A 23,333-nucleotide genomic window follows, 5' to 3' on the forward strand; every position below is an offset into this window, starting at 1 on the left:
CACCTATCTACATCTACAGCTCTCAGCTCTGACGGTGGAGCTGCCAATGTGTCAGTGCTGGAGGGCCTTCTACTGGCATTTCAGCCTCGGGAACCCCTCCCCCACCCCCACTGTCCCTAATACGAAGGGACACCCAGAGGGGGATCACTTAATAGGCCACCTCCTCAAAAACCGCTTCCAGGGTCCCACCTCCAGCAGTTCCGGGTTCCCAACCCTGGAATTCAGCCCGGTGTCAGGATCAGGACCCTGTAACAAAATTCCAGCCCGCTAACTCTGTTTCTCTCTCCACAGATGCTGCCACACCTGCTGAACATTTCCAACATTTTCGGTTATTTTATATTAGCAGCCCATTTTCGGACAAAGGAGAGAGCATAGTCATTGAATAAGGATGTTAAAACCAATGAGTTCCACTTTTCCTTTGAGTAAGTGGCACAGAGGCCAGCTCAACGGAGTACACCTTCTACAGAGTACTTATCTCGGGAATTTGGTGAGTGAGGGAATTTGGCACAGTGAGGGAAAAGGGGCTGTTCTGGTCTTTTACAAATCGGGGAGTGGTCCAAAGAGTGAGTGAGAGACAGCAACACCTGAGAGCTGAGGTCTGGAGACATTAATTAGGTGAGCAGGTAAGCGATTGGTTGGTGAGTTTTATGTTTTTTTCTCTAAACTAGAGCAGAAGTTTAAACTAAAACCTGGGAGATATAAGTTGTCATGCCCGCAAGCCAAACTTATGATCTATAAAATGAACTTGTGAAGTAAATCCAAAATGGACAATTTTCTTGTAAACAAAATGGAGTAAGAGGTCAGGTGACCTTTCCTTGCCTCACAATACAGATAGAACTACAAGAACCCTGAGATAATTTTCATGTCTGGACAAGACAAGTCTTGAAGAAGTCATTGAAATACAAATGAGTTTTCTGGACATATCCCTGAGAAATCATTAAAATGCATATGACCCTTTTTGTGGTAATGGCTGCCTCTCTTCAACTGTTTGGATTGACAATATGTCACAGACTTTTGGACTCCAAACTCAAATTCCAAAGAATGAGTGTGAAAAGCTCTACTTTATCAAGGTGAGATGAGGATGAATGACATCCGGACTCCATTGTCTAACAATGGCCTCACCATCAGAAACCATTTATGAGGACAATGGAAAGAGAAACTATGGTCACATGACAGAAACTAGGTTTCTGATAAGGAGTTTTAATAAAGGTATATTCTGGGCAAAAAAGTCAGAGAGATCTGTCTACCGAAGAGAAAGACCCTGCCTAAGATTAACTGTTTTGAACTACATGTCGGCAGAGACTAGAGTTTGGCCTTGAACTCCCGATTGAGAAATCATACCAGAATTTCGCCATTGACCTTTGGCTGGAACATATCAAGAGTAGTCTGCAACAACACATCTGTCTTCCTGAACCTCCTAAATCTTTCTTCAGTGAACAAGGAAAAGATTACAGGCCTGCATCGTTTCAAGTCTTCAGCCCAGGGAAAAGCAAGTTTAACAGAGAATTCTTTACAGATTATCAGACCTAACACATGTTATCTTTATAACCTCTATCTTTTCTTGAATGTGTGTATACCTGTATAAGTGTGAGAGTGGGTGTTGTTGCGTATATTTCAGGTGTCATATAATAAACATTTATCTTTCTTTTTAAACTTATGATAAAACCTGTAATTTGTCTGTTCTTGATAATTAAAGCACTCAAGATTTTTAAAAAACACAGTCTTTGGTCAGTCAAGAGGTGGAAAAGGGGGGAACCATCCCTATCAATTCTCACCTGTCCGTAACACAGTATTGTATTTAATCTATAGCTTAACTAGTTATACTACTTAATACAGCTACAAATATACATTGTGATATTTCAAAACTTGAAATCCTAATTAGGGAAATAAAATAAAATAGACATGGCACGGCAAGTGATTTGTAGCATGTGGGAGCTGGTGTCACCAGTCTGATCCATAGCAACCACATCTGCAATAAGATTAGATTAGATTAGAGATACAGCACTGAAACAGGCCCTTCGGCCCACCGAGTCTGTGCCGAACATCAACCACCCATTTATACTAATCCTACACTAATCCCATATTCCTACCAAACATCCCCACTTGTCCCTATATTTCCCTACCACCTACCTATACTAGTGACAATTTATAATGGCCAATTTACCTACCAACCTGCAAGTCTTTTGGCTTGTGGGAGGAAACCGGAGCACCCGGAGAAAACCCACGCAGACACAGGGAGAACTTGCAAACTCCACACAGGCAGTACCCGGAATCGAACCCGGGTCCCTGGAGCTGTGAGGCTGCGGTGCTAACCACTGCGCCACTGTGCCGCCCTTAAGTGTCTGCAGCTCAAGGAACTTTGGCTCAGAGATAATGAGCTGGAGTCTGAGCTTCAGATACTGCAATGCATTAGAGAGGGAGAAAGGTACCTGGACACTTTGTGCCAGGAGGCAGTCACAAACCTTAGGTTAAGTAGTTCATATTTAGTCTATGGTCAGGGACAGGAGGGTGTGACTACGAGTGAGGTAGGTATGGGGATCCAGACGGTAGCAATGGAGGAGCCTCAGCCCTTGCACCTATCCAACAGGTACAAGGTTTTGCCAGGGACATTCAGTTCCTGATCTCATTACAGCCTTGGTCTAAACATGGACAAAACAGCTGAACACAAGAGGTGAAGTGAGAGCGATTGCCCTGAATATCAAGGCAGCATTTGACAGAGTGCAGCATCAAGGAGCTCTAGCCAAACTGAAGTCAATAGGAATCAAGGGGAAAAAACTCCACTGGTTACAGTCATACCTAGCACAAAGGAAGATGGTTGTGGTTGTTGGAGGACATTCATCTCAGTCCCAGGACATTGTTGCAGGAGTTCCTCACAGTAGAGTCCTAGGCACAACCATCTTCAGCTGCTTCATCAATTACCGTCCCTCCATCATAAGCTCAGAAGCAAGGACGTTCACTGATGATTGCACATTGTTCAGTACCACTCACAACTCCTCAGTTACTGCGGCAGTCCGTGTCCATATGCAGCAAGACCTGGACAATGTTCAGGCTTGTGCTGATAAGTGGCAAGTAACATTTGCATCACACAAGTGCCAAACAATGATGATCTCCAATAAGATAGAATCTAACCATCTCCCCTTGACATTCAATGGCATTACCATCACTAAATCCCCACTATCAACATTCTGGGGGTCAGGATTGATCAGAAACTGAACTGGAGCAGCCACATAAACACTGTTGCTACAGAAGCAGGTCAGAGAGTGGGAATTCTGCGGCGAGTAACCCACCTCCCAACTCCCCAATGCCTGTCCACCATCTACAAGGCACAAGTCAGGAGTGTGATGGAATACTCTACACTTGTCTGGATGAGTGCGACTCCAACAACATTCAGGAAGCTCAACACCATCCAGGACAAAGCAACCCACTTGATTGGCACCCCATCCACCACCTTGAACATTCACTCCCTTCACCACCGATGCACAGTGGCAGCAGTGTGTACCATATAAAAGAAGCACTGCAGCAACTCACTAAGGCTCCTTCGGCAGCACCTTCCAAAGCCACGACCTCTATCATCTAGAAGGACAAGGGCAGCAGACACATAGGAACACCACCACCTGCAAGTACCCCTCCAAGTCACACACCATCCTGACTTGGAAGAATATCGCTGTTCCTTTACCGTCGCTGGTTCAAAATCCTGGATCTCCCTCCTCAACAGCGCTGTTGGTGTACCCGCACCAAATGGACTGCTGCGGTTTAAGAAGGCAGCTCACCACCACCTTATCGAGGGTAATTAGGGATGGGCAAGAAATGCTGGCCTTGCCAGTGACACCACATCCCATGGCAGAATTTTAAAAATTTAGGTTCTTGCAGCCTATGTGGACGAGAACAGGGACTGCAGGGAGGATGAACAAACTGACCACATTGCTGTGGGGTTGGGTGCCATTCAAGTTGGTGGAGTAAACAGGAACGTAGTAGTAGGAAACAGTATAGTTAGGGGGATAGATACTGTTCTCTGCAGCCAAGAGCGTGAGGCCCAAAGGCTGTGTTGTCTGCCCATTGCCAGTGTTAAGGACATGTCCTCAGGGCTGGAGAGGAACTTGGAGTGGGAGGGGAAGGATCCAGTTGTCCTGGTCCATGGGGATACCAATGACATAGGCAGATCTAAGAAAGAGGTACTGCTGAGGGAGTATGAGCAGCTAGGGGATAAATTCAAAAGCAGAACCACAAAGGTAATGATCTCTGGATTACTATTGAGCCACAAGCAAATTGGCATAGGGTAAATAAGAGTTGAATGTGTGGCTCAAAGATTGGTGTGGGAGAAATAGGTTTTGATTCATGGGGCACTGGCACCACAACTGGGGACATTGGGTGCTGTTCCATTGGGATGGGCTTCACTTGAACTGTGCTAGGATGAGTGTCCTGGAAATTGAATAACTGGGGCTGCAGCGAGGACTTTAAACTAAATAGTGGGGGGTGGCAGAGAGGGGAGAGGGTTCTCATGAGGGGGAATTTAGGAAGTTAAAGGGAAAGGACAAGGCAATAATGCAGGGAAGCAATATGGATAATGATAACCAGAGTGTGACTGGAAGGGACCAAGCATACAAACATAAGAGTGCACCAGCAAATAGGGACAGAGTAGGGAAAAATGGTAAAAAGACAGAATTAAAGGTTCTTTATCTGAATGCACACAGCATTCATAACAATATGGATGAATTGATTGCACAAATAGAAATAAATGGGTATGATATGATGGTCATTACAGAGAGGTGGTTGCAAGGTGACCAAGGGTGGGAACTAAATATTCAAGGGTATTTGACATTTCAAAAGGATAGGAAGAAAGGAAAAAGAGGTTGGGGGCTAGCTGTTACTAAAGGATGAGATCAGTACAGTAGTGAGAAATGATCTTGGCTTGGAAGATCAAGACGGAGAATCAGTTTGGGTGGAAATAAGAAATTGCAAGGGAAAGAAGTCATTGGTGGGAGTAGTTTAAAGGCCCCCGAACAGTAGCTATACTGTAGGACAGAATATAAATCAAGAAATAATAGAGGCTTGTAGAAAAGGTACTGCAATAATCGTGGGTGATTTTAATTTTCATGTAGATTGGACAAATCAAATTGGCAAAGGTAGCATTAAGGATGAGTTCATACACTGTATACAGGGCAGTTTTTTAGAACATAGTGGAACCAACCTGGTAGCAGGCTATTTTAGACCTCGTAATTTGTAATGAGACAGGATTAATTAATAATCTCATAGTAAAGGAACCTCTAGGGAAGAGTATTCAAAACATGATTGAATTTCACATTCATTTTGGGGGTGAGAAACTTGGGTCTGAAACCAATGTATTCAACTTAACTAAAGGGAATTACAAAGGGAGGAAGTCGGAGTTCGCTAAAGTGGTCCAGGAAAATAGGTTAAAAGGTAAGATGGTAGATAAACAGTGATGGACATTTAAGGCAACATTTCATGGTTCTCAATAAAGATATATTCCATTGAGAAAGAAAGATTCTATGAGAAGGATGAACCATCCGTGGATAACTAAGGAAGTTAAGGATGGTACCAAATTCAAAGAAAAGATGTGCAATGTCGCAAAGATTTGTGGTAGGCCAGAAGATTGGGAAAATTTAAAAAATTCGCAAAGGATAACTAATAAAAGTGAGAAATTAGAATATGAGAGTAATATGATACAAAAACAGACAGCAAGAGCTTCTACTAGTATATAAAAAGTAAGAGTAGATAAAGTCAATTAGAGGATGAGAATGGGGAATTAATAATGGGAAACAAGGTGACTTTACAAGTATTTGGTATCTGGCTTCATGGCAGAAGACACAGAAAGCATTCCAAGAATAGTAGAAAATCAAGGGGAAAAGGAAGGGAGGAACTTGAAACAATCACTACCACTAGAGAAAAAGTACTAGGAAAATTAATGGGACTAAAGGCTGACAAGTCCCCTGGAGCTGATGCCCTGCATCCTCGGGTCTTAAAAGAAGTATCTGCAGAGATCGTGGATGCATTGGGTGTAATCTTCCAAAATTCCCTAGATTCTGGAAAAGACCCAGCAGTTTGCAACACCTCTATTCAAGAAAGGAGGGAGACAGAAAGCAGAAACTATAGGCCAGTTAGACTAACATCTATGCTATAATCCATTATTAAGGAAGTAATAGTAGGACATTTTTTAAAAATCATAATGCAATCAGGCAGAGTCAGCTTGGTTTTATGAAATTGAAATTGTGTTTGACAAGCAGGGTGGATAAGGGGGAACCAGTAGATATAGTGCAGTTGGATTTCCAAAAGGCATTCAATAAGGTGCCATATAGAAAGTTACTGCACAAAATAAGAGCTCATGTTGTTGGGGGTAATACATTAGAATGGATAGAAGATTATCTAACAACAGGAAACAGAGAGTCGAGATAAATGGGTTATTTTTAGGTTGGCAAACTGTAATTAGTGGAGTGCCAAAGGGATCAGTGCTGGGGACTCAATTAGTTTCAATCTATATTAATGACTTGGATGAAGGGACAGAGTGTATTGTAGCCAAATTTGCTGATGATACAAAGATAGGTGGGAAAACAAGTTGTGAGTAGGACACAGAGTTTGCAAAGGGATATAGATAGGTTCAGTGAGTGGGCAAAAATTTGGCAGGTGGAGTATAATGTGGGAAAATGTGAGGTTATCCACTTTGGTAGGAAGAATAGAAAACAAGGATATTATTTAAAAGAAGAGAGACTGCAGAATTCTGTGGTACATAGGGATCTGGGTGTCCTTGTCCATGAATCACAAAACGTTAGAATGTAGGTACAGCAAGTAATTAGGAAGGCAAATGGAATGTTGGCCTTTATTGCAAGTAGGGAAGTCTTGCCACAACTGTACAGGGCATTGGTAAGACTGCACTTAGAGTACCGTGTATTGTTTTGGTCTCCTTATTTAAGGAGGGATATATTTGCATTGGAGATAGTTCAGAGAAGGCTCACTAGGTCGATTCCTGGGATGAAGGGGTTGTCTTATGAGGAAAGGTTGAGCAAATTGGGTCTATACTCATTGGAGTTTAAAAGAATGAGTGGTAATCTTATTGAAACATATAAGATTCTGAGGGGGCTTGATAGGATAGATACTAAGAGGATGTTTTTCCTCGTGGGGGAATCTAGAACTAGGGACACAGTTTCAGAATAGGAGATGAGGAGGAATTTCTTCTCACAGAGGTCATGAATCCTTGGAATTTTCTACCCCAGAGAGCAGAGGAGGCTGGGTCATTGAATATACTCAAGGATGAGCTAGACAGATTTCTGATCTATAAGGGAGTCAAGAGTTATGGGGGGCAGGCAGGAAAGCAGAGTTGAGGCTGTGATCAGGTCAGTCATGATCTTATTGAATAGTGGAGCAGGCTCGAGGGGCTGAATCCCGTGTATCTTGGCTGCTATTAGGCAGCCTTGACAGGGATGGAGCAAAGGATTGTAAAGTCCTGGTCAAGCTACTGCATTTTAAAAAGATATTCAATGGGTTGTGTCACAGGGGCTGGTTCATTATAATGTCGTATGTTGTTACGGCCCCTGACACAACACAGATTGATATCGGGTGGATCAGAATAAAAGACGCATAGCACACTAACTGGCAAGGAAATATGCTGGTATTCATCTGTTCCTTTTGGAATGTGTTACTGTTGCCTCTAGCTGTGTTCCTCTCATTTGTGAAGAGTGAATAACAAATATTGTGAGCAGTTGGAAGGAAAATATTTAAGAGCTAAGGTTGCCAACTCTGGTTGGGTCTATTCCTGGAGGTTTTATCACATAACCTCTTGCTGCTGAGCACCCATGCTTCTGCTATTGGCCCATCCTTCGAGCGCATTGCCAACCCATGGCCAATTGGAAAGGGACCAGAATCTTGTTACCCAATTGGATTAAACTTGACTCTCAACGAAGCAATAATTTTTTTCCCTCCATCTCCAATATTGTTACAGCAATAAGTAAAAGTGTTCAAGGAAAATGAAAGAAACACAATGGTGTTTGATGGCCCTATGATATCATCCTGAGTTTTTTGTACAAAACTGTGCCTGGGAGATTAATCTTCAATTCTTGGAGACTGTATGACAACCATGGAGGGTTGGCAACCCTTTTGAAGGCTTGTTCGCATTCTAGGAAGGTGGCAGACCCAATGTTATCTTGCAAATAGATGCTCAACAATTTCCCCTTAATTGTACAATGATAGAGTAAAATATAGCCCCAGGTCTCAGCAGGCTTCACGAATTGAGGGTGTTTAATTCCTGGTGAATTTGGATAACTGTCCCATTGTCAATTCTTACCTAACTCCCATAAGCAAATATACCCACCAAAGCCAATCACGGTCATGTCATCAGGAGTCAGACATGGTTCAGTGCATAGCACTCTCATCTCTAAATCAGAAGGTTGTGGGGTCAAATCCCACTCCAAAGTCTTCAGCACTTAATCCAGGTTGACAAGCCAGCACAGTAAAGGCCTGCTCAAGTCACAAAAAACAACCCGACGGAACCACATCGGACCCGGGCCCGACCCGGCCCGAGTCTCTCCATTGTCCCCCCCAAGCCCGACCTGACCCAAGCCCGACCCGACCACCACAATGTTCCCTTTACTTACCTTCCAACTTCCAATCTTCAGGAAGCTGCAGCATGAGCGTGATGACTTGATAGAGATGCTCACACCCTCACTGTGCAGACTCAGAGTTTTCCTGCTTGATGTCCTAGACTCACAGCTCAGGTAAGTTTTTAACTTTTAACACTTACCTGCAATTCTTGCTGTGTGCATCCGGCCCAACCTGGACCTGGCTTGACTCTGACCCGGCCCAACCCGACCCCAAAGGCTGGACCTGGAAGAGCAGCCCGACCCAACCCGAACTCGACACATGTCGTCGGGTCCGGGTTGGGTAGCAGGCCTTTACAGTACAGTACGAAGGGAGTGCTGCACTGTCAGAAGTGCCATCTCTTGAATGAGATGTTAAACTCATTGACCGTTTCAGGTGAACACAAAACACTACTGCGCAGAAGAGAAGAGGAGGTTTCCTCAGTACCTGGACCAATATTTATACCTCAACCAGCACGGGTAAAACAGATTACTGAGTCATCATCACTTTGCTGTTAGTGGGGCACGACAGTGCGCTAATTGGCTGCAGCTTTTCTTTCATGAAACAGTAATTACTCTTTAAAAATTCTTCATTGGCTGTAAAGCACTTTGGGATAACCTTAAGTCAAGAAATGCACCATATAAATACAAGACTTTCTATTCTTTCTTTCTCATTCCCTTTCAAATCTGCAGTCCGAGGGTATCTGTTATTCTATATATAAACCACGTGAACCCCTCGATTACATTCCAGCCTGTAACTCATTCCCAGGTATCTGTTATTCTGCATATAAATCACCCAAACCAGTTGATTTGATTACAGCCTGTAACTCACTCCCAGATATCTGTTATTCTACACACAAACCACCCGAACCCCTCGATTAGACTCCAGCCTGTAAGTCACTTCCAGATATGTTACTCTATATATAAAGTATCCAAACCCCTTGATTAGATTCCAGTCTGTAACTCACTCCCAGGTATCTGTTTTTCTATATAAAACCACCCAATCTCCTCGATTAGATTCCAGTCTGTAACTCACTCCCAGGTATCTGTTATTCTATATAAAACCACCCGATCTCCTCGATTAGATTCCAGTCTGTAACTCACTCCCAGGTATCTGTTATTCTATATAAAACCACCCGATCTCCTCGATTAGATTCCAGTCTGTAACTCACTCCCAGGTATCTGTTTTTCAATATAAAACCACCCGATCTCCTCAATTAGATTCCAGTCTGTAACTCACTCCCAGGTATCTGTTACTCTATATATAAACCGCCCAAACACCATGAAATTCTATATATACATAACCTGAACCCCTTGATTAGGTTCCAGTCTTTAACTCACACTCCTTTATCTGTTATTCTATATATAAACAACCTGAGCACCTCGATTAAATTCCAGCCTGCAACTCACTTCCATATATCCCGGATTCATGTTTTTCTATATATAAATCACCTGAACCCCTTGACTAGATTCCAGCTGAGAAATCACACCCGGGTATCTGTTATTATATTTATAAACCACTTGAACACTGAATTACATTTGAGCCTGTAATTCAATCCCGGGTATATGACATTCTATATATATATATAACATGAACCCCTGGATTAGCTTCCAGCCTTAAACTCACTCCCAGGTATCTGTTATTCTATATTATAAATCACCCAAACCCATCGAATAGATTCCAGCCTGTAACTCATTCCCAGGTATCTGTTATTCTATATATAAACTAACTGAACCCCTTGATCATATTCCAGACTGCATGTTACTACCAGGTATCTGCTACTCTATATATAAACCATCCAAACCCTTCGATTAGCTTCCAGTCTGTAACTCACTCCCGGGTATCTGTTATTCTATATATAAACCACCCAAACCCCTCGATTAGCTTCCAGCCTGTAACTCACTCCTTGGTATCTGATACTCTATAGATAAACCACCCAAACCCCTCGATTAGCTTCCAGCCTGTAACTCACTCCTTGGTATCTGATATTCTATATATAAATCAACTGAACACCTCAATTAGATTCCAGTCTGTAACTCGCTCCCGGGTATCTGTTTTTCTATGGCTGGGATTTTATTCCCATGAGGGGCGTCCCAGCGCCTGGCCGGAATGTAGGGGCAGGCTCCGCCTTGGCACTCTGTTGGAGATCTGTTGTAATTTCACGGCAGGCAGCCATTGAGGATGCCATCCATTTAAAGGATGAGTTCTTGCCGCCAGAGCTGCTGGCCTTCTGATTGCGGGCTTCCAGGAGTGGTGGCCTCTGCCGGTATTGCAGGAGACTTGCAGTACCAAAGATGGAGCAGACCCCAGGAGAGGTAAGTGGAGTCAGAGTCACAGGGGCCATTCAGGTAGAACACGGCACCAGGGTGGTGGGGATGAATTGGCAAATGTGGGGGGATTTCTTGCCGGCAGAGTGGGCATTGTCGCTGGGGAGGTGGGGGTTGGGAGGCTTTCCGTGGGCCCTGGACTGCCCAGAAAGAAGGAACACCCCCCCACCCGCAGGCTTGCTAGGAGGCCGCTAGATTGTATCTGGGAGTGTTTCCAGGCAGCGGCAGGCTGCTCTGTTTTCCATAAGGACAAGACAATAAGAGACCTTTAAGTGAACATTAATTGGCCACTTAAGGGCCTCAAATGGCCTGGGGCAGGAAGGCCGTCCTTGGCCTTCCCCAAGTGAGATAAAATGGCAGGGACCCAGGCCACAATGGAAATGGTAAACTCTGCCATTTTGTTTGCCTCCCCTAGCTCTGTTCCCATCTCCAAAGACAGGACATAACCCTGCCCTATATGTAAATCACCCAAACTGCTCGATTAGATTCCAGCCTGCATCTCATCCCAGGTATCTGTTATTCTATATAAAAACCACATGAAACCCTCGATTAGATTCCAGCCTGCAACTCACTCCTGGAGATCTGTTATTCTATATATAAACCACCTGAACACCTCAATTAGATTCCAGTCTGTATCTCATCTCCAGGTATCTGCTATTCTATATATAATCCACCTGAAACCCTTGATTAGATTCCAGTCTGTAACTCACTTGTGGGAACCGGTAATTTTATATATAAACCACCTGATCGCCTTGATTAGTCTGCAGCCAGAAAATCACTCTGTTACTATCTGTTATTCTATATATAAAACATCTGATCCCTTGATTAGATTCCAAGCTGTATCTCACACTCGGGTATCTGCTATTGTATATATAAAGCACTCAATCCCTCGATCAGATTCTAGCTGGTAACTCAGTCATGGGTATCCATTATTCTACGTGTAATCCACCCAAAATCCTTGATTAAATTCCAGACTGTAATTCATTCCCGGGCATCTATTATTCTAATATATAAACCACCTGTAAATCACTCCCGGGTATCTGTTATTCTATATATAAACCACCTGAACTCCTTGATTAGATTCGAGTCTGTAACTTACTCCTGAGTATGTGTCATTCTATTTATCAATGACCCGAATTCTTTGATTAAATTCCAGCTTGCAACACATCCCAACTATCTATTAGTCCATATATAAACCACACAAACCCTTCGATTAGTTTCCAAACTGTAACACATTCCCTGTATGTGTTATTCTACAATAAAAACATCCAAACCCCTTGATTAAATTCCAGCCTGTAACTCACTCATGGGTATCTGTTATTCGAAACATAAGCCACCCGAACATTTCAATTATATTCCAGTCTGTAACTCACTCCGGGGTATCTGTTATTCAATATGTAAACCAGCTGAACCCCTCAATTAGATTCTGGTCTGTAACTCACTCCCTGGTATTTGTTATTCTATAAATCATCAATCAAGCTCCTCAATTAGATTCTAGGATGTAACTCAGTCCTGAGTGATGTTATTCTATATGTAACCATCCAAACCCCTTCATTATATTCATCTATAACTCACTCCCAGGCATCTATTATTCGATATACAAATGACCTGAACCCATCGATTAGATTCTGGGTATCTGTTATTTTATATATGCAAACCACCTGAACCCCTCGATTAGATTCCAGCCTGTAACTCACTGCTGGGTATCTGTTATTCTACATAGAAACCATCTGGACCCCTCAATTAGATTCCAGTCTGCAGCTTACTCCCGGGTATTTTTTTATTCTGGAAACCTGGGATAAGCTCCTCTGCTCTTTTTAGGAACCAGCAGCAGATGACTAAAAAGCTAATAAAGTGGGAGAAAATTGATTATGAAAGTAAATTGGCAAGAAATATAAAAACAAACAGCAAGAGCTTCTACGGGTATATAAAAAGAGAGTAGCTAAGGTGAGCGTGGGACCCTTGGAGGATGTGACTGGAGAATTGATAATGGGGAACAGGCAAATGGCATATAATTTAAACCAATATTTTGCAACGGTCTTCACGGTGGACGATACTATAAACTTCCCACAGATAAGCAAGGAGCTAATGGGAGGAAAGATCTTGTAACAGTCTCTATCACAAGGGACAAAGTATTTGACAAACTGATGGGACTAAAGGCAGACAAGTCGCCAGGACCTGATGGCCTGCATCCAACGGTTTTAAAGGAAGTGGCTGCAGAGATAATGGAGGCATTGATCGAAATATTCCAGAACTCACTGGATTCCGGGAGGGTGCCAGCAGATTGGAAAACTGTTAATGTGATGCCCCTGTTCAAGAAGGGAGGGAGACAAAAAGCAGGAAACTATAGGCCAGTCAGCCTAACATCGGTCATTGAGAAAATGCTAGAATCCGCTATTAAGGCAGAATAAGTAGGACATTTAGAAAAGTTTAACGCAGTCAAACAGAATCACATGGTTTTGTGAAAGGGAAATCATGTTTGACAAATTTGCTAGAGTTGTTTGAGGATATAACAAGCAGAGTTGATAAAGGGGAACCGGTAGATGTAGTGTATTTGGATTTCCAGAAGGCATTCGATAAGGTGCCACATAAAAGGTTATTGCACAAGATAGGAGCTGTACAAGAAGGACGGGTTGCATCTGAACTGGAGGGGCACCAATATCCTGGGCGGGAGGTTTGCTAGAGCTCTTCGGAAGGGTTTAAACTGGTTTGGCAGGGGGATGGGAACCGGAGCCACGGATCAGTGGATGGGGTAGCTGTTGAACAGGCAGATACAGAGTGCAGAGAGTCTGTGAGGAAGGTTAGACAGTTGACAGGGCAAAGTTGCAGCCAGTATGATGAGTTGAAGTGTGTCTATTTTAACGCAAGAAGTGTCAGGAATAAGGGTGATGAACTTAGAGCATGGATCAGTACTTGGAGCTACGATGTTGTGGTCATTACGGAGACTTGGATATCACAGGGGCAGGAATGGATGTTGGATGTTCCAGGGTTTAGATGTTTCAAAAGGAATAGGGAGGGAGGTAAAAGAGGTGGGGGAGTGGCATTGTTAATCAGGGATAGTATCACAGCTGCAGAAAGGGAGGTCGTCGAGGAGGGTTTGTCTACTGAGTCATTATGGGTGGAAGTCAGAAACAGGAAAGGAGCAGTCACTTTATTGGGAGTTTTCTATAGACCCCCCAATAGCAGCAAAGACACGGAGGAACAGATTGGGAGGCAGATTTTGGAAAGGTGCAGAAGTAACAGGGTTTTGTCATGGGTGACTTCAACTTCCCTAATATTGATTGGAACCTCCTTAGTGCAAATAGTTTGGATGGAGCAGATTTTGTCAGGTGTGTCCAGGAAGGTTTCCTGACTCAACATGTAGATAGGCCGACGAGAGGGGAGGCTATGTTGGATTTGGTGCTTGGCAACGAACCAGGCCAGGTGGCAGATCTCTCGGTGGGAGAGCATTTCGGTGATCGTGATCACAACTCCCTGACCTTTACCATAGTCATGGAGAGGGATTGGAGCAGACGGGATGGGAAAATATTTAATTGGGGGAGGGGGAATTACAATGCTATTAGGCAGGAACTGGGGAGCTTAAATTGGGAACAGATGTTCTCAGGGAAATGCACGACAGAAATGTGGAGGTTGTTTTGGGAGCACTTGCTGCAACTGCTGGATAGGTTTGTCCCGATGAGGCAAGGAAGGGATGGTAGGGTGACAAGAGATGTAGAACAGCTAGTCAAGAGGAAGAAGGAAGCTTACTTAAGGTTGAGGAAGCAAGGATCAGACAGGGCTCTAGAGGGTTACAAGGTAGCCAGGAAGGAACTGAAGAATGGACTTAGGAGAGCTAGAAGGGGACATGAAAAAGTCTTGGCGGGTAGGATTAAAGAAAATCCCAAGGCGTTCTACCCTTATGTAAGGAACAAGAGGATGGCCAGAGTGAGGGTAGGGCCGATCAGGGATAGTGGAGGGAACTTGTGCCTGGAGTCGGAGGAGGTAGGGGAGGTCCTTAATGAATACTTTGCTTCAGTATTCACTAGTGAGAGGGACCTTGTCGTTTGTGAGGACAGCGTGAAAAAGGCTGATATGCTCGAACAGGTTGATGTTAAGAAGGAGGATGTGCTGGAAATTTTGAAAGACATGAGGATAGATAAGTCCCCGGGGCCAGACGGGATATACCCAAGGATATTACGGGAAGCGAGGGAAGAGATTGCCGTGCCTTTGGCGATGATCTTTGCGTCCTCACTGTCCACTGGAGTAGTACCAGATGATTGGACGGTGGCAAATGTTATTCCCTTGTTCAAGAAAGGGAATAGGGATAACCCTGGGAATTACAGACCAGCCAGTCTTACGTCGGTGGTGGGCAAATTATTGGAGAGGATTCTGAGACACAGGATTTATGATTATTTGGAAAAGCATAGTTTGATTAGAGATAGTCAGCATGGCTTTGTGAGGGGCAGGTCATGCCTCACAAGCCTTATTGAATTCTTTGAGGATGTGACAAAACACATTGATGAAGGAAGAGCAGTGGATATGGTTTTTATGGATTTTAGCAAGGCGTTTGATAAGGTTCCCCATGGTAGGCTCATTCAGAAAGTAAGGAGGCATGGGATACAGGGAAAGTTGGCTGTCTGGTAGTAGATAGAAAGTATTCAGCCTGGAGCTCGGTGACTAGTGGTGTTCCGCAGGGATCTGTTCTGGGACCTCTGCTCTTTGTGATTTTTATAAATGACTTGGATGAGGAAGTGGAAGGCTGGGTTAGTAAGTTTGCCGATGACACAAAGGTTGCTGGAGTTGTGGATAGTGGGGAGGGCTGTTGTAGGTTGCAACGGGACATTGACACGATGCAGAGCTGGGCTGAGAAGTGGCAGATGGAGTTCAACCTGGAAAAGTGTGAAGTGATTCATTTTGGAAGGTCGAATTTGAATGCAGAATACAGGCTTAAAGACAGGATTCTTGGCAGTGTGGAGGAACAGAGGGATCTTGGGGTCCATGTCCATAGATCCCTCAAAGTTGCCACCCAAGTTGATAGGGTTGTTAAGAAGGCGTATGGGGTGTTGGCTTTCATTAACAGGGGGATTGAGTTTAAGAGCCGCGAGGTTATGCTGCAGCTCTATAAAGCCCTGGTTAGACCACACTTGGAATATTGTGTTCAGTTCTGGTCGCCTCATTATAGGAAGGATGTGGAAGCTTTAGAGAGGGTGCAGAGGAGATTTAACAGGATGCTGCCTGGACTGGAGGGCATGTCTTATGAAGAAAGGTTGCGGGAGCTCGGGCTTTTCTCATTGGAGCGAAGAAGGAAGAGAGGTGACTTGATAGAGGTGTACAAGATGATAAGAGGCATAGATAAAGTGGATAGCCAGAGACTTTTTCCCAGGGCGGAAAGGGCTATCACCAGGGGGCATAATTTTAAGGTGATTGGAGGAAGGTTTAGGGGAGATGTCAGAGGTAGGTTCTTTACACAGAGAGTGGTGGGTGCGTGGAATGCACTGCCAGCGGTGGTAGTAGAAGCAGATATATTAGGGACATTTAAGCGACTCTTGGATAGGTACATGGATGATAGTAGAATGAAGGGTATGTAGGTAGTTTGATCCTAGAGTAGGTTAAAGGGTCGGCACAACATCGTGGGCAAAAGGGCCTGTACTGTGCTGTACTGTTCTATGTTCTAGGAGCTCACGGTTTTAGGGGTAACGTATTAGCATGGATTGAGGATTGGTTAACTCACAGAAGACAGAGAGTCGGGATTAATGGGTCTTTTTCAGGTTGGAAGGACATAACTAGTGGAGTGCCACAAGGATCAGTCCATGGCCTCAAATATTTACTATCTATATTAAAGACTTGGAGGAGGGGGCAGAGTGTAATATATCCAAATTTGCTGAGGATACAAAAATAGGTGGGAGGGCATGTTGTGATGAGGACATAAGGAATCTGTAAGGGGATATAGATAGGTTGAGTGAGTGGGCAAAAACTTGGCAGATGGAGTTTAATGTAGGAAAGTGTGAGGTCATGCACTTTGGTAGGAAGAATCAAAAGGCAGACTATTATTTAAACGGAGAAAGACTCCAAGAAAGTGCAGCACAGAGGGATCTGGGTGTTCGTGTGCATGGTGTAGCAAGTAATTCAGAAGGCAAATGGAATTTTTGGCCTTTATTGCTAGGGGGTTGGAGTTTAAAAATAGGGAAGTCTTGTTGCAACTGTACAGGGTGTTGGTGAGACCGCACCTGGAGTACTGTGTACAGATTTGGTCCCCATATTTAAGAGAGGATATACTGGCATTGGAGGCAGTTCAAAAGAGATTCACTAGGCTGATTCCTGCAATGAAGGGGTTGATTTATCAAGAACAGCTAAACAGGTTAGGCCTTTATTCATTAGAGTTTAGAAGAATAAGGGGTGATCTTATTGAAATGTACAAGATTCTGACGGGGCCTGACAGGTAGATGTTAAGAAGTTGTTCCACTAGTGGGGGAATCTCGAACTAGGGGACATAGTTACAGAATAAGGGGACACCCATTTAAAACTGAGATGCAAAGGAATTTCTTCTCTGAGAGGGTAGTGAATGTCTGGAATTCTCTACCCAGAGGGTTGTGGAGGCTAGATCACTGAAAGTATTTAAAGAGGAGGTAGATAGATTTTGAAATATTGGGGAGTTGAGGGCTATGAGGAGCTGACACGAAAGAGGAGTTGAGGTCTGGGGCAGATCAGCCATGATCTTATTGAATGGCGGGGCAGGCTTGAGGGGCCAAATGGCCTACTCCTGCTCCTATTTCTTCTGCTCTTATGCTACTCAGCAATTTGAACTGTGTCATGAGCTCACTCCTGAATCAAAAAATCTTTACAACTGGGAAAAGCATAATTCCTCCAACTTAATTTTGGGAAGACTAAATCAATTGCCTTTGGTCCATGCCACAAACTCCATCCCTTCCCCCTGGCAATTCTCTGTGGTCAAACTGGACCCTAAACTGAGCTTCTGATCACATATCCACTCCATCACCAAGACCGCCTACTTCCAACTCCATATTATCAACCGCCTCCACCTTTTCTCAGCTCAGCCACTGCTGAAACACTCATCCATGCCTTTAGTACCTCTAGATTGACTATTTCACTGCACTCCTGGTTGGTCTCCCACCTAACACTCTCTGTAAACTTACGCTGATCCAAATCTCTGTTGCCTGTGCCCTAAATTACACCGAGGCCCGTTCACCCTTCACCCCTGTTCTTGCTGACTTACATCGGCTCCTGGTGTAATCTTTCTTTTCAAATTCCTCCGTGGCCCTGTCCCTTCCTATCTCTGTAACCTCCTCCAGCCTTTCAACCCTCCGAGTTCTCTGTGCTCCTCCAATTCTTGCTTTTTGCTCATCCCTGACTTTAATCGCTCCACCATTGGCGACCTTGCTTTCAGCTGCCTCGCCCTAATATCTGGAATTTCCTCCCTAAACCTCTTTGTCTTTCTACCTCTCTCTCCTCCTTTAACATGTTCCTTAAAATCTCTTTGACCAAGCTTATGATCACCTCTCTGAATATCGCCTTATGTGGCTTGGTGTAAAACATTGTTTGATAACACTCCTATGAAGCACCTTGGTTAAAGGAGCTGTATAAATACAAGTTGTTGTTGTTATTGTCATCAGTCAGTTATTAGACTCTCAGCATCCAATCTGACAGCTGCCTGAGTTGTTGACCACACCTACATGCTTGAGTGACACGTCTGAAAGTAAATGGAAATGGACGTTGCTTTTCACATATCAGTAATAAAGGGGGTACTGATTTTGAAATAAAATCAAAACTGCTGGAAATACTCAGCAGGTCTGGTAGCATTTGTGGAGGGAGAAACAGAGTTAACGTTTCAGGACCGTGACCTTTCATCATCTCTGCTTCTCCCTCCACAGATGCTGTTTTTATTTCATATTTCCAGCATCTGCAGTATTTTGCTTTTGTGCAGATTTTGAAATTTTGGGAGTAAAATATCTGGGAGGCTGCTGGTGATTCGCCAGGATGAATGAGTGGAAGATCCCTAGAAACTGCAGGGAAAAGGCATGAATGTATTATGGGGAAATTTAACCTTTTTTTTACTTTATCCTATCCAACCTGCCATGCTCTTCCTGGCCTGCAGGGCACTGGAACATTGTGGCCTATGGGTTCCATGGGGTGCTGGAAGCCCTCTCCGGAACCTAACCCATATATGAGGGGTAAAGGGCTATTCTATATTGATGTGCATTGTGGTCCAGTCTCATCTAGCCCCAATGTGGAGTCATTGGATAGTGGTCAGGAACAGGAACCCTGAGACTCCCCTCCCACGTCCCATTTCCCATTAAAGACAGAAGATCCAAAATATTTCAGCATGTTTATTTTAAAGCAGTTTCTGTGATGTCCTACCTGTAACTGCACATTGGCTCCGACCTGGGCTGCCTGGTATGAATCCCCATTCAGCGCTTGCATGCTCATATACAGATCTCCAGTGCTTGTCATGTTATATGAAGCAGAAGAACCTGCAAAATACAAAGGGTAGCCCCTATGTGACCAGGCTGTAGCAGTGGCTCTCTCTCTCTCAGTGCGTCAGCTGCCTCACATAAGAACATAAGAAATAGGAGCTGGAGTAAACTATTCAGCCCTCCACCATTCAATAAGATCCCGGCTGATCTTCCACCTCAACTTCAGCCTCCCAAACTATCCCCATATCCCTTAATTCCCATATTTTTCAAAAGATCTATCAACCTTTGTCTTGAATACACTCAATGACAAAGCATCCCCAACTCTCTGGGGTAGATCACTCTAAAGATTCATAACCCTCAATGAAGAAATTTCTCCTCATCTCAGTCTTAAATGATTGACCCCTTAGTCTGAGATTGTGACCCTGTGTTCTAGACTCTCTAGCCAGGGAAACATCTTCCCAGCATCCACGCTCTTATGTCCCTTCAGAAATGTATATGTTTCAATGAAATCACCTCTCATTCTACTAAATTCTAGGAAATATAGGCATAGTCTACTCAATCTCTCCTCATAGAACAATCTGCTCATCCCAGGGACCCAGTTAACCTTTGTTGCCCTCCCTTTCGGCCACATATCTCCTTCTATAGGTAATGTCAAGCTCACGAGAAGTGCAGTCAGAAAATACAGAACCAAACTGAAGAGTTATAAAAAGTTGACTTCTCCTTGAAATAAAGTAGACAATGGGCTGCAAAATGGCCACCATAGGTCGGGCTGACAGGGCCTGTACATTCAAACTGTCTCACTGTCTGTTAGGGACAAAAGGATACATTCCGGGCTAGTAGGTGTCAATTACACCCAACCTGAAACCATCAGGAGACATTCCTGAATTGAATGGGTTCTTCTGAAACAAAATTGGTGTGAAATAGCCACAGCCCGGGCCACTGAATGGTCAAAACAGGGTGGGAGCCAGGCGGCTCCTAACAGAAGCTAATGTGAGAGATTTGTCTTAAATCTCTCAGGGGGTGGGGGAGTCTTTCAGGACAGGACAAAAGACAACAACATCAGTCTGATCTCTCCTCAGCTCTCACAGTACAACAACAACAACAAAAAATTGAATTCCAGCAAGGCTAAGAGAGAGAGAGAGAGAGATTGATTCAAGCCAATACAGTTGAACCCTGCTGAGACAAGTTGGAAGCTAGCTACAGCAGAGACAAGAGGTGAGAATTGCCCTGAGACATCAATACTGTCTTCATCACAAAGTGAACCGCCAGGAGACTGAAACAACCCAACTATTACCAGACCACCAGCAAACAGGCCTGCAACTTTAAAATTCACCTTCCGAGGAGGATCCCACAGGTTATTCCTGAAACAACAGACTTACATCCTGAACTTTGAACACCTCTTTTTCTGTTCTTTTCTATCTATCTTCTCTTGAGACTGCATGTGACAGTGAATGCGTGCATGAGTGATGTTGCTATCATTTTGAGATTTGTTTAAAATAAATAGTTTTTTTTTAGCTACAGGAAAGCCTATCATTTGTCTGTTTATTTGGCAAATAAAACACAAGGGGTTAAGGCACTACTAACAAAAACACTTGCTGTAGGCAGTTGGGAGGTGAACAGTGGAAACAAGCCACACCATCACCCAACTGGCTGTAACAGTAAGGAGACTAAAACTGTACACAGTACTCCAGGTGTGGCCTCGCCTAGGCCTATACAATTTTAGTAAGACTTTTTAACTCTTATATACCAATACTTTTTGTAATAAAGGCTAACATACCATTTGATTTCCTTATTGCTTGCTGCACCTGTATGTTAACGTTCTGTGATTCGTGTACAAGGACACACAGGTCCCCCTGAATACCTACATTTCCTCCTCTCTCTCCATTTAAAAATATTCTGCTTTTCTATTTTTCCTACCAAAGTGGATAACTTCAAATTTCTACACATTATATTTCCTCTGCCACAGTCTTGTAAACTCACGTAGCCTGTCTGTATACCTTTACAGCAGCCTTGCATCCTCCTCACAGCTTACTTTCCCATCTAACTTTATATCGTCAGCAATTGTGGATACATTCCACTCAATTTCCTCATCTAGTCATTGATATAGATTGTAAATAGCTGAGGCTCGAGCACTGATCCTTAAACTACTTACAGCCTACCAACCCTAAAATTACCTATGTATTCCTATGCTGTTTTCTGTCCATCAACCAATCCTTAATCCATACTAATATATTACCCCCAATCCCATGAGCTTTAATTTTGTATAATAACCTTTTGCGTGGCACCTTATCGAACGTTTTTTTGAAAATCCAAATACACCACATCCACCGGTTCCCCTTTAATCATCCTACTCATTACATCCTCAAAAAACTCTAACAGATTTGTCAAACACAATTTCCCTTTCATAGATTTTTGTGTTGACTCTGCTTCATCATATGACGATTTTCTAAGTGTCCTGTTACCATGTCCCTAATCATAGATTCTAACATTTTCCCTACTACTGATGTCAGTCTAACTGGCCTATGGTTCCCCATTTTTTTTCTCTCTCCATTCTTGAATAGCGGGATTATGTTTGCTACCTTCCAATCCATGGGGACTGTTCTAAAATCTAGGTAAGTCTGGAAGATCAAAACCAATGCACCCAGCATCTCTGTAGCTAGCCTGAGTCACTCTGGGAGGGGGCAGGATCTGAGTCACTCAGAAAGATGGAGGGGTAGGGACTGAGACACTCTGGGGAGCTGGAGAGGGGGCAGCACCTAAGTCACTCAGGGAAATGGAGAGGGTGCAGGGCCTGAGTAAGGGGGATGCTGGACCTGAGTCACTCAGGGAGCATGAGAGATGTGTAGCCTGAGTCATTCAAGGAGATGGAGAGGGGGTGAGGCCTGGGTCACTGGGGAGATGAAGTGGGGGTGGAGCCTGGGTCACTGAGGAGATGGAGAGGAGAATGGTCTGAATCATTCGGGAGTGAGGGAGCAGCCAGAGACCCTCAGGTCAAAGGAGCCTGAGTCATTTGGGGCAAGGTATGTGTCAGTGTCATGGAGTTTCATGGCCAGGACTGGGGGTACGAGGGCCAGGACTGGGGGTACGAGGGCCAGGACTGGGGGTAGGAGGCCTGAGCAGGAGGTAAGAGAGTTAGGACAGATGATGTGAGCGACATTCAGAGTTTTGGCAAGCACTTGACTGCAGGAAAGGAGCAAGTGGAACGAATCGTGAGAGATCTGGATTAATTGGGGATTGGTCTGACAAGAGGTCAGTTATGTTAAATGTAGACTACTGTACGGCAATGACACTGGGGAATGGGAATCAGCAGAGAAATCTAAGATGAATAAACTACAGGACACACTGCAAGAAGGGGATCTCAGGGTACTGGTGAATAGATTGTTGAAATCAGCAGAACAGTGTGACACAGCAGTGAAGGCAACCAAGATCGAGCCACAGAAATATAGGATGGGCTAGAATCAATGATAGGGTAGAGTATCCATGGTGTGTGGAAGGAGGTTAAATGGGTGGGTAAAGTGTACATGGAGTGTGGCAAGAGATTAAATGGGTGGGTAGAGTTTATGATAGAGTGTACATGGGGTGTGATAAAATGAGCTGATTGACTCTGTTCTCTTCCAGGCTGTGTTAAATTCTTAATAAGCATCACTTTACTCGTTTCATTCACCTGATATCATTTGATTTGACTTCCATGGACTGACGCATCTCTAGCTTCTTTCTATCATTTGTCAGGGTTAGATGCATTCTCCTCTCACATTCCAATCTCTTATAACCTTTCTTAAACGTTGATGCTGTACAATGTGTAGGGGCATGATTCAGGGAGGGAACATAACCTTAGGTCAAGTAAACATTGCCTTTTCAGTCACAGATGCTGCCTGAACCGCTTGATGTGCTATAATTGGCTTTGATGGGATAAGGAGGAACGGAGGTGGGCGCATGATCAAGTTCTGCTACTCCTCTGTATGTGTGCATTGGGCGATGGCTACAGTGCCCCCCCACCCCCACCCCTACC

At 44.0% G+C, this 23,333-nt stretch overlaps 1 protein-coding gene across 2 annotated transcripts in view; it reads right to left on the reverse strand.

Moving 5' to 3' along the window:
• Window positions 1–23,333, reverse strand: part of LOC137372589 (pre-B-cell leukemia transcription factor 1-like) — a 697,223-nt gene that overhangs the window by 30,959 nt on the left and 642,931 nt on the right. For both annotated transcript variants that reach the window (XM_068036530.1, XM_068036529.1), the window contains exon 8: window positions 19,269–19,381. In XM_068036530.1, coding sequence (XP_067892631.1) covers window positions 19,269–19,381 — 113 coding nt within the window. The remainder of the gene's footprint in view (window positions 1–19,268; window positions 19,382–23,333) is intronic.

The sequence above is a fragment of the Heterodontus francisci genome, chromosome 8 (genome assembly GCF_036365525.1).
Source record: "Heterodontus francisci isolate sHetFra1 chromosome 8, sHetFra1.hap1, whole genome shotgun sequence".
Lineage (NCBI taxonomy): Eukaryota > Metazoa > Chordata > Chondrichthyes > Heterodontiformes > Heterodontidae > Heterodontus > Heterodontus francisci.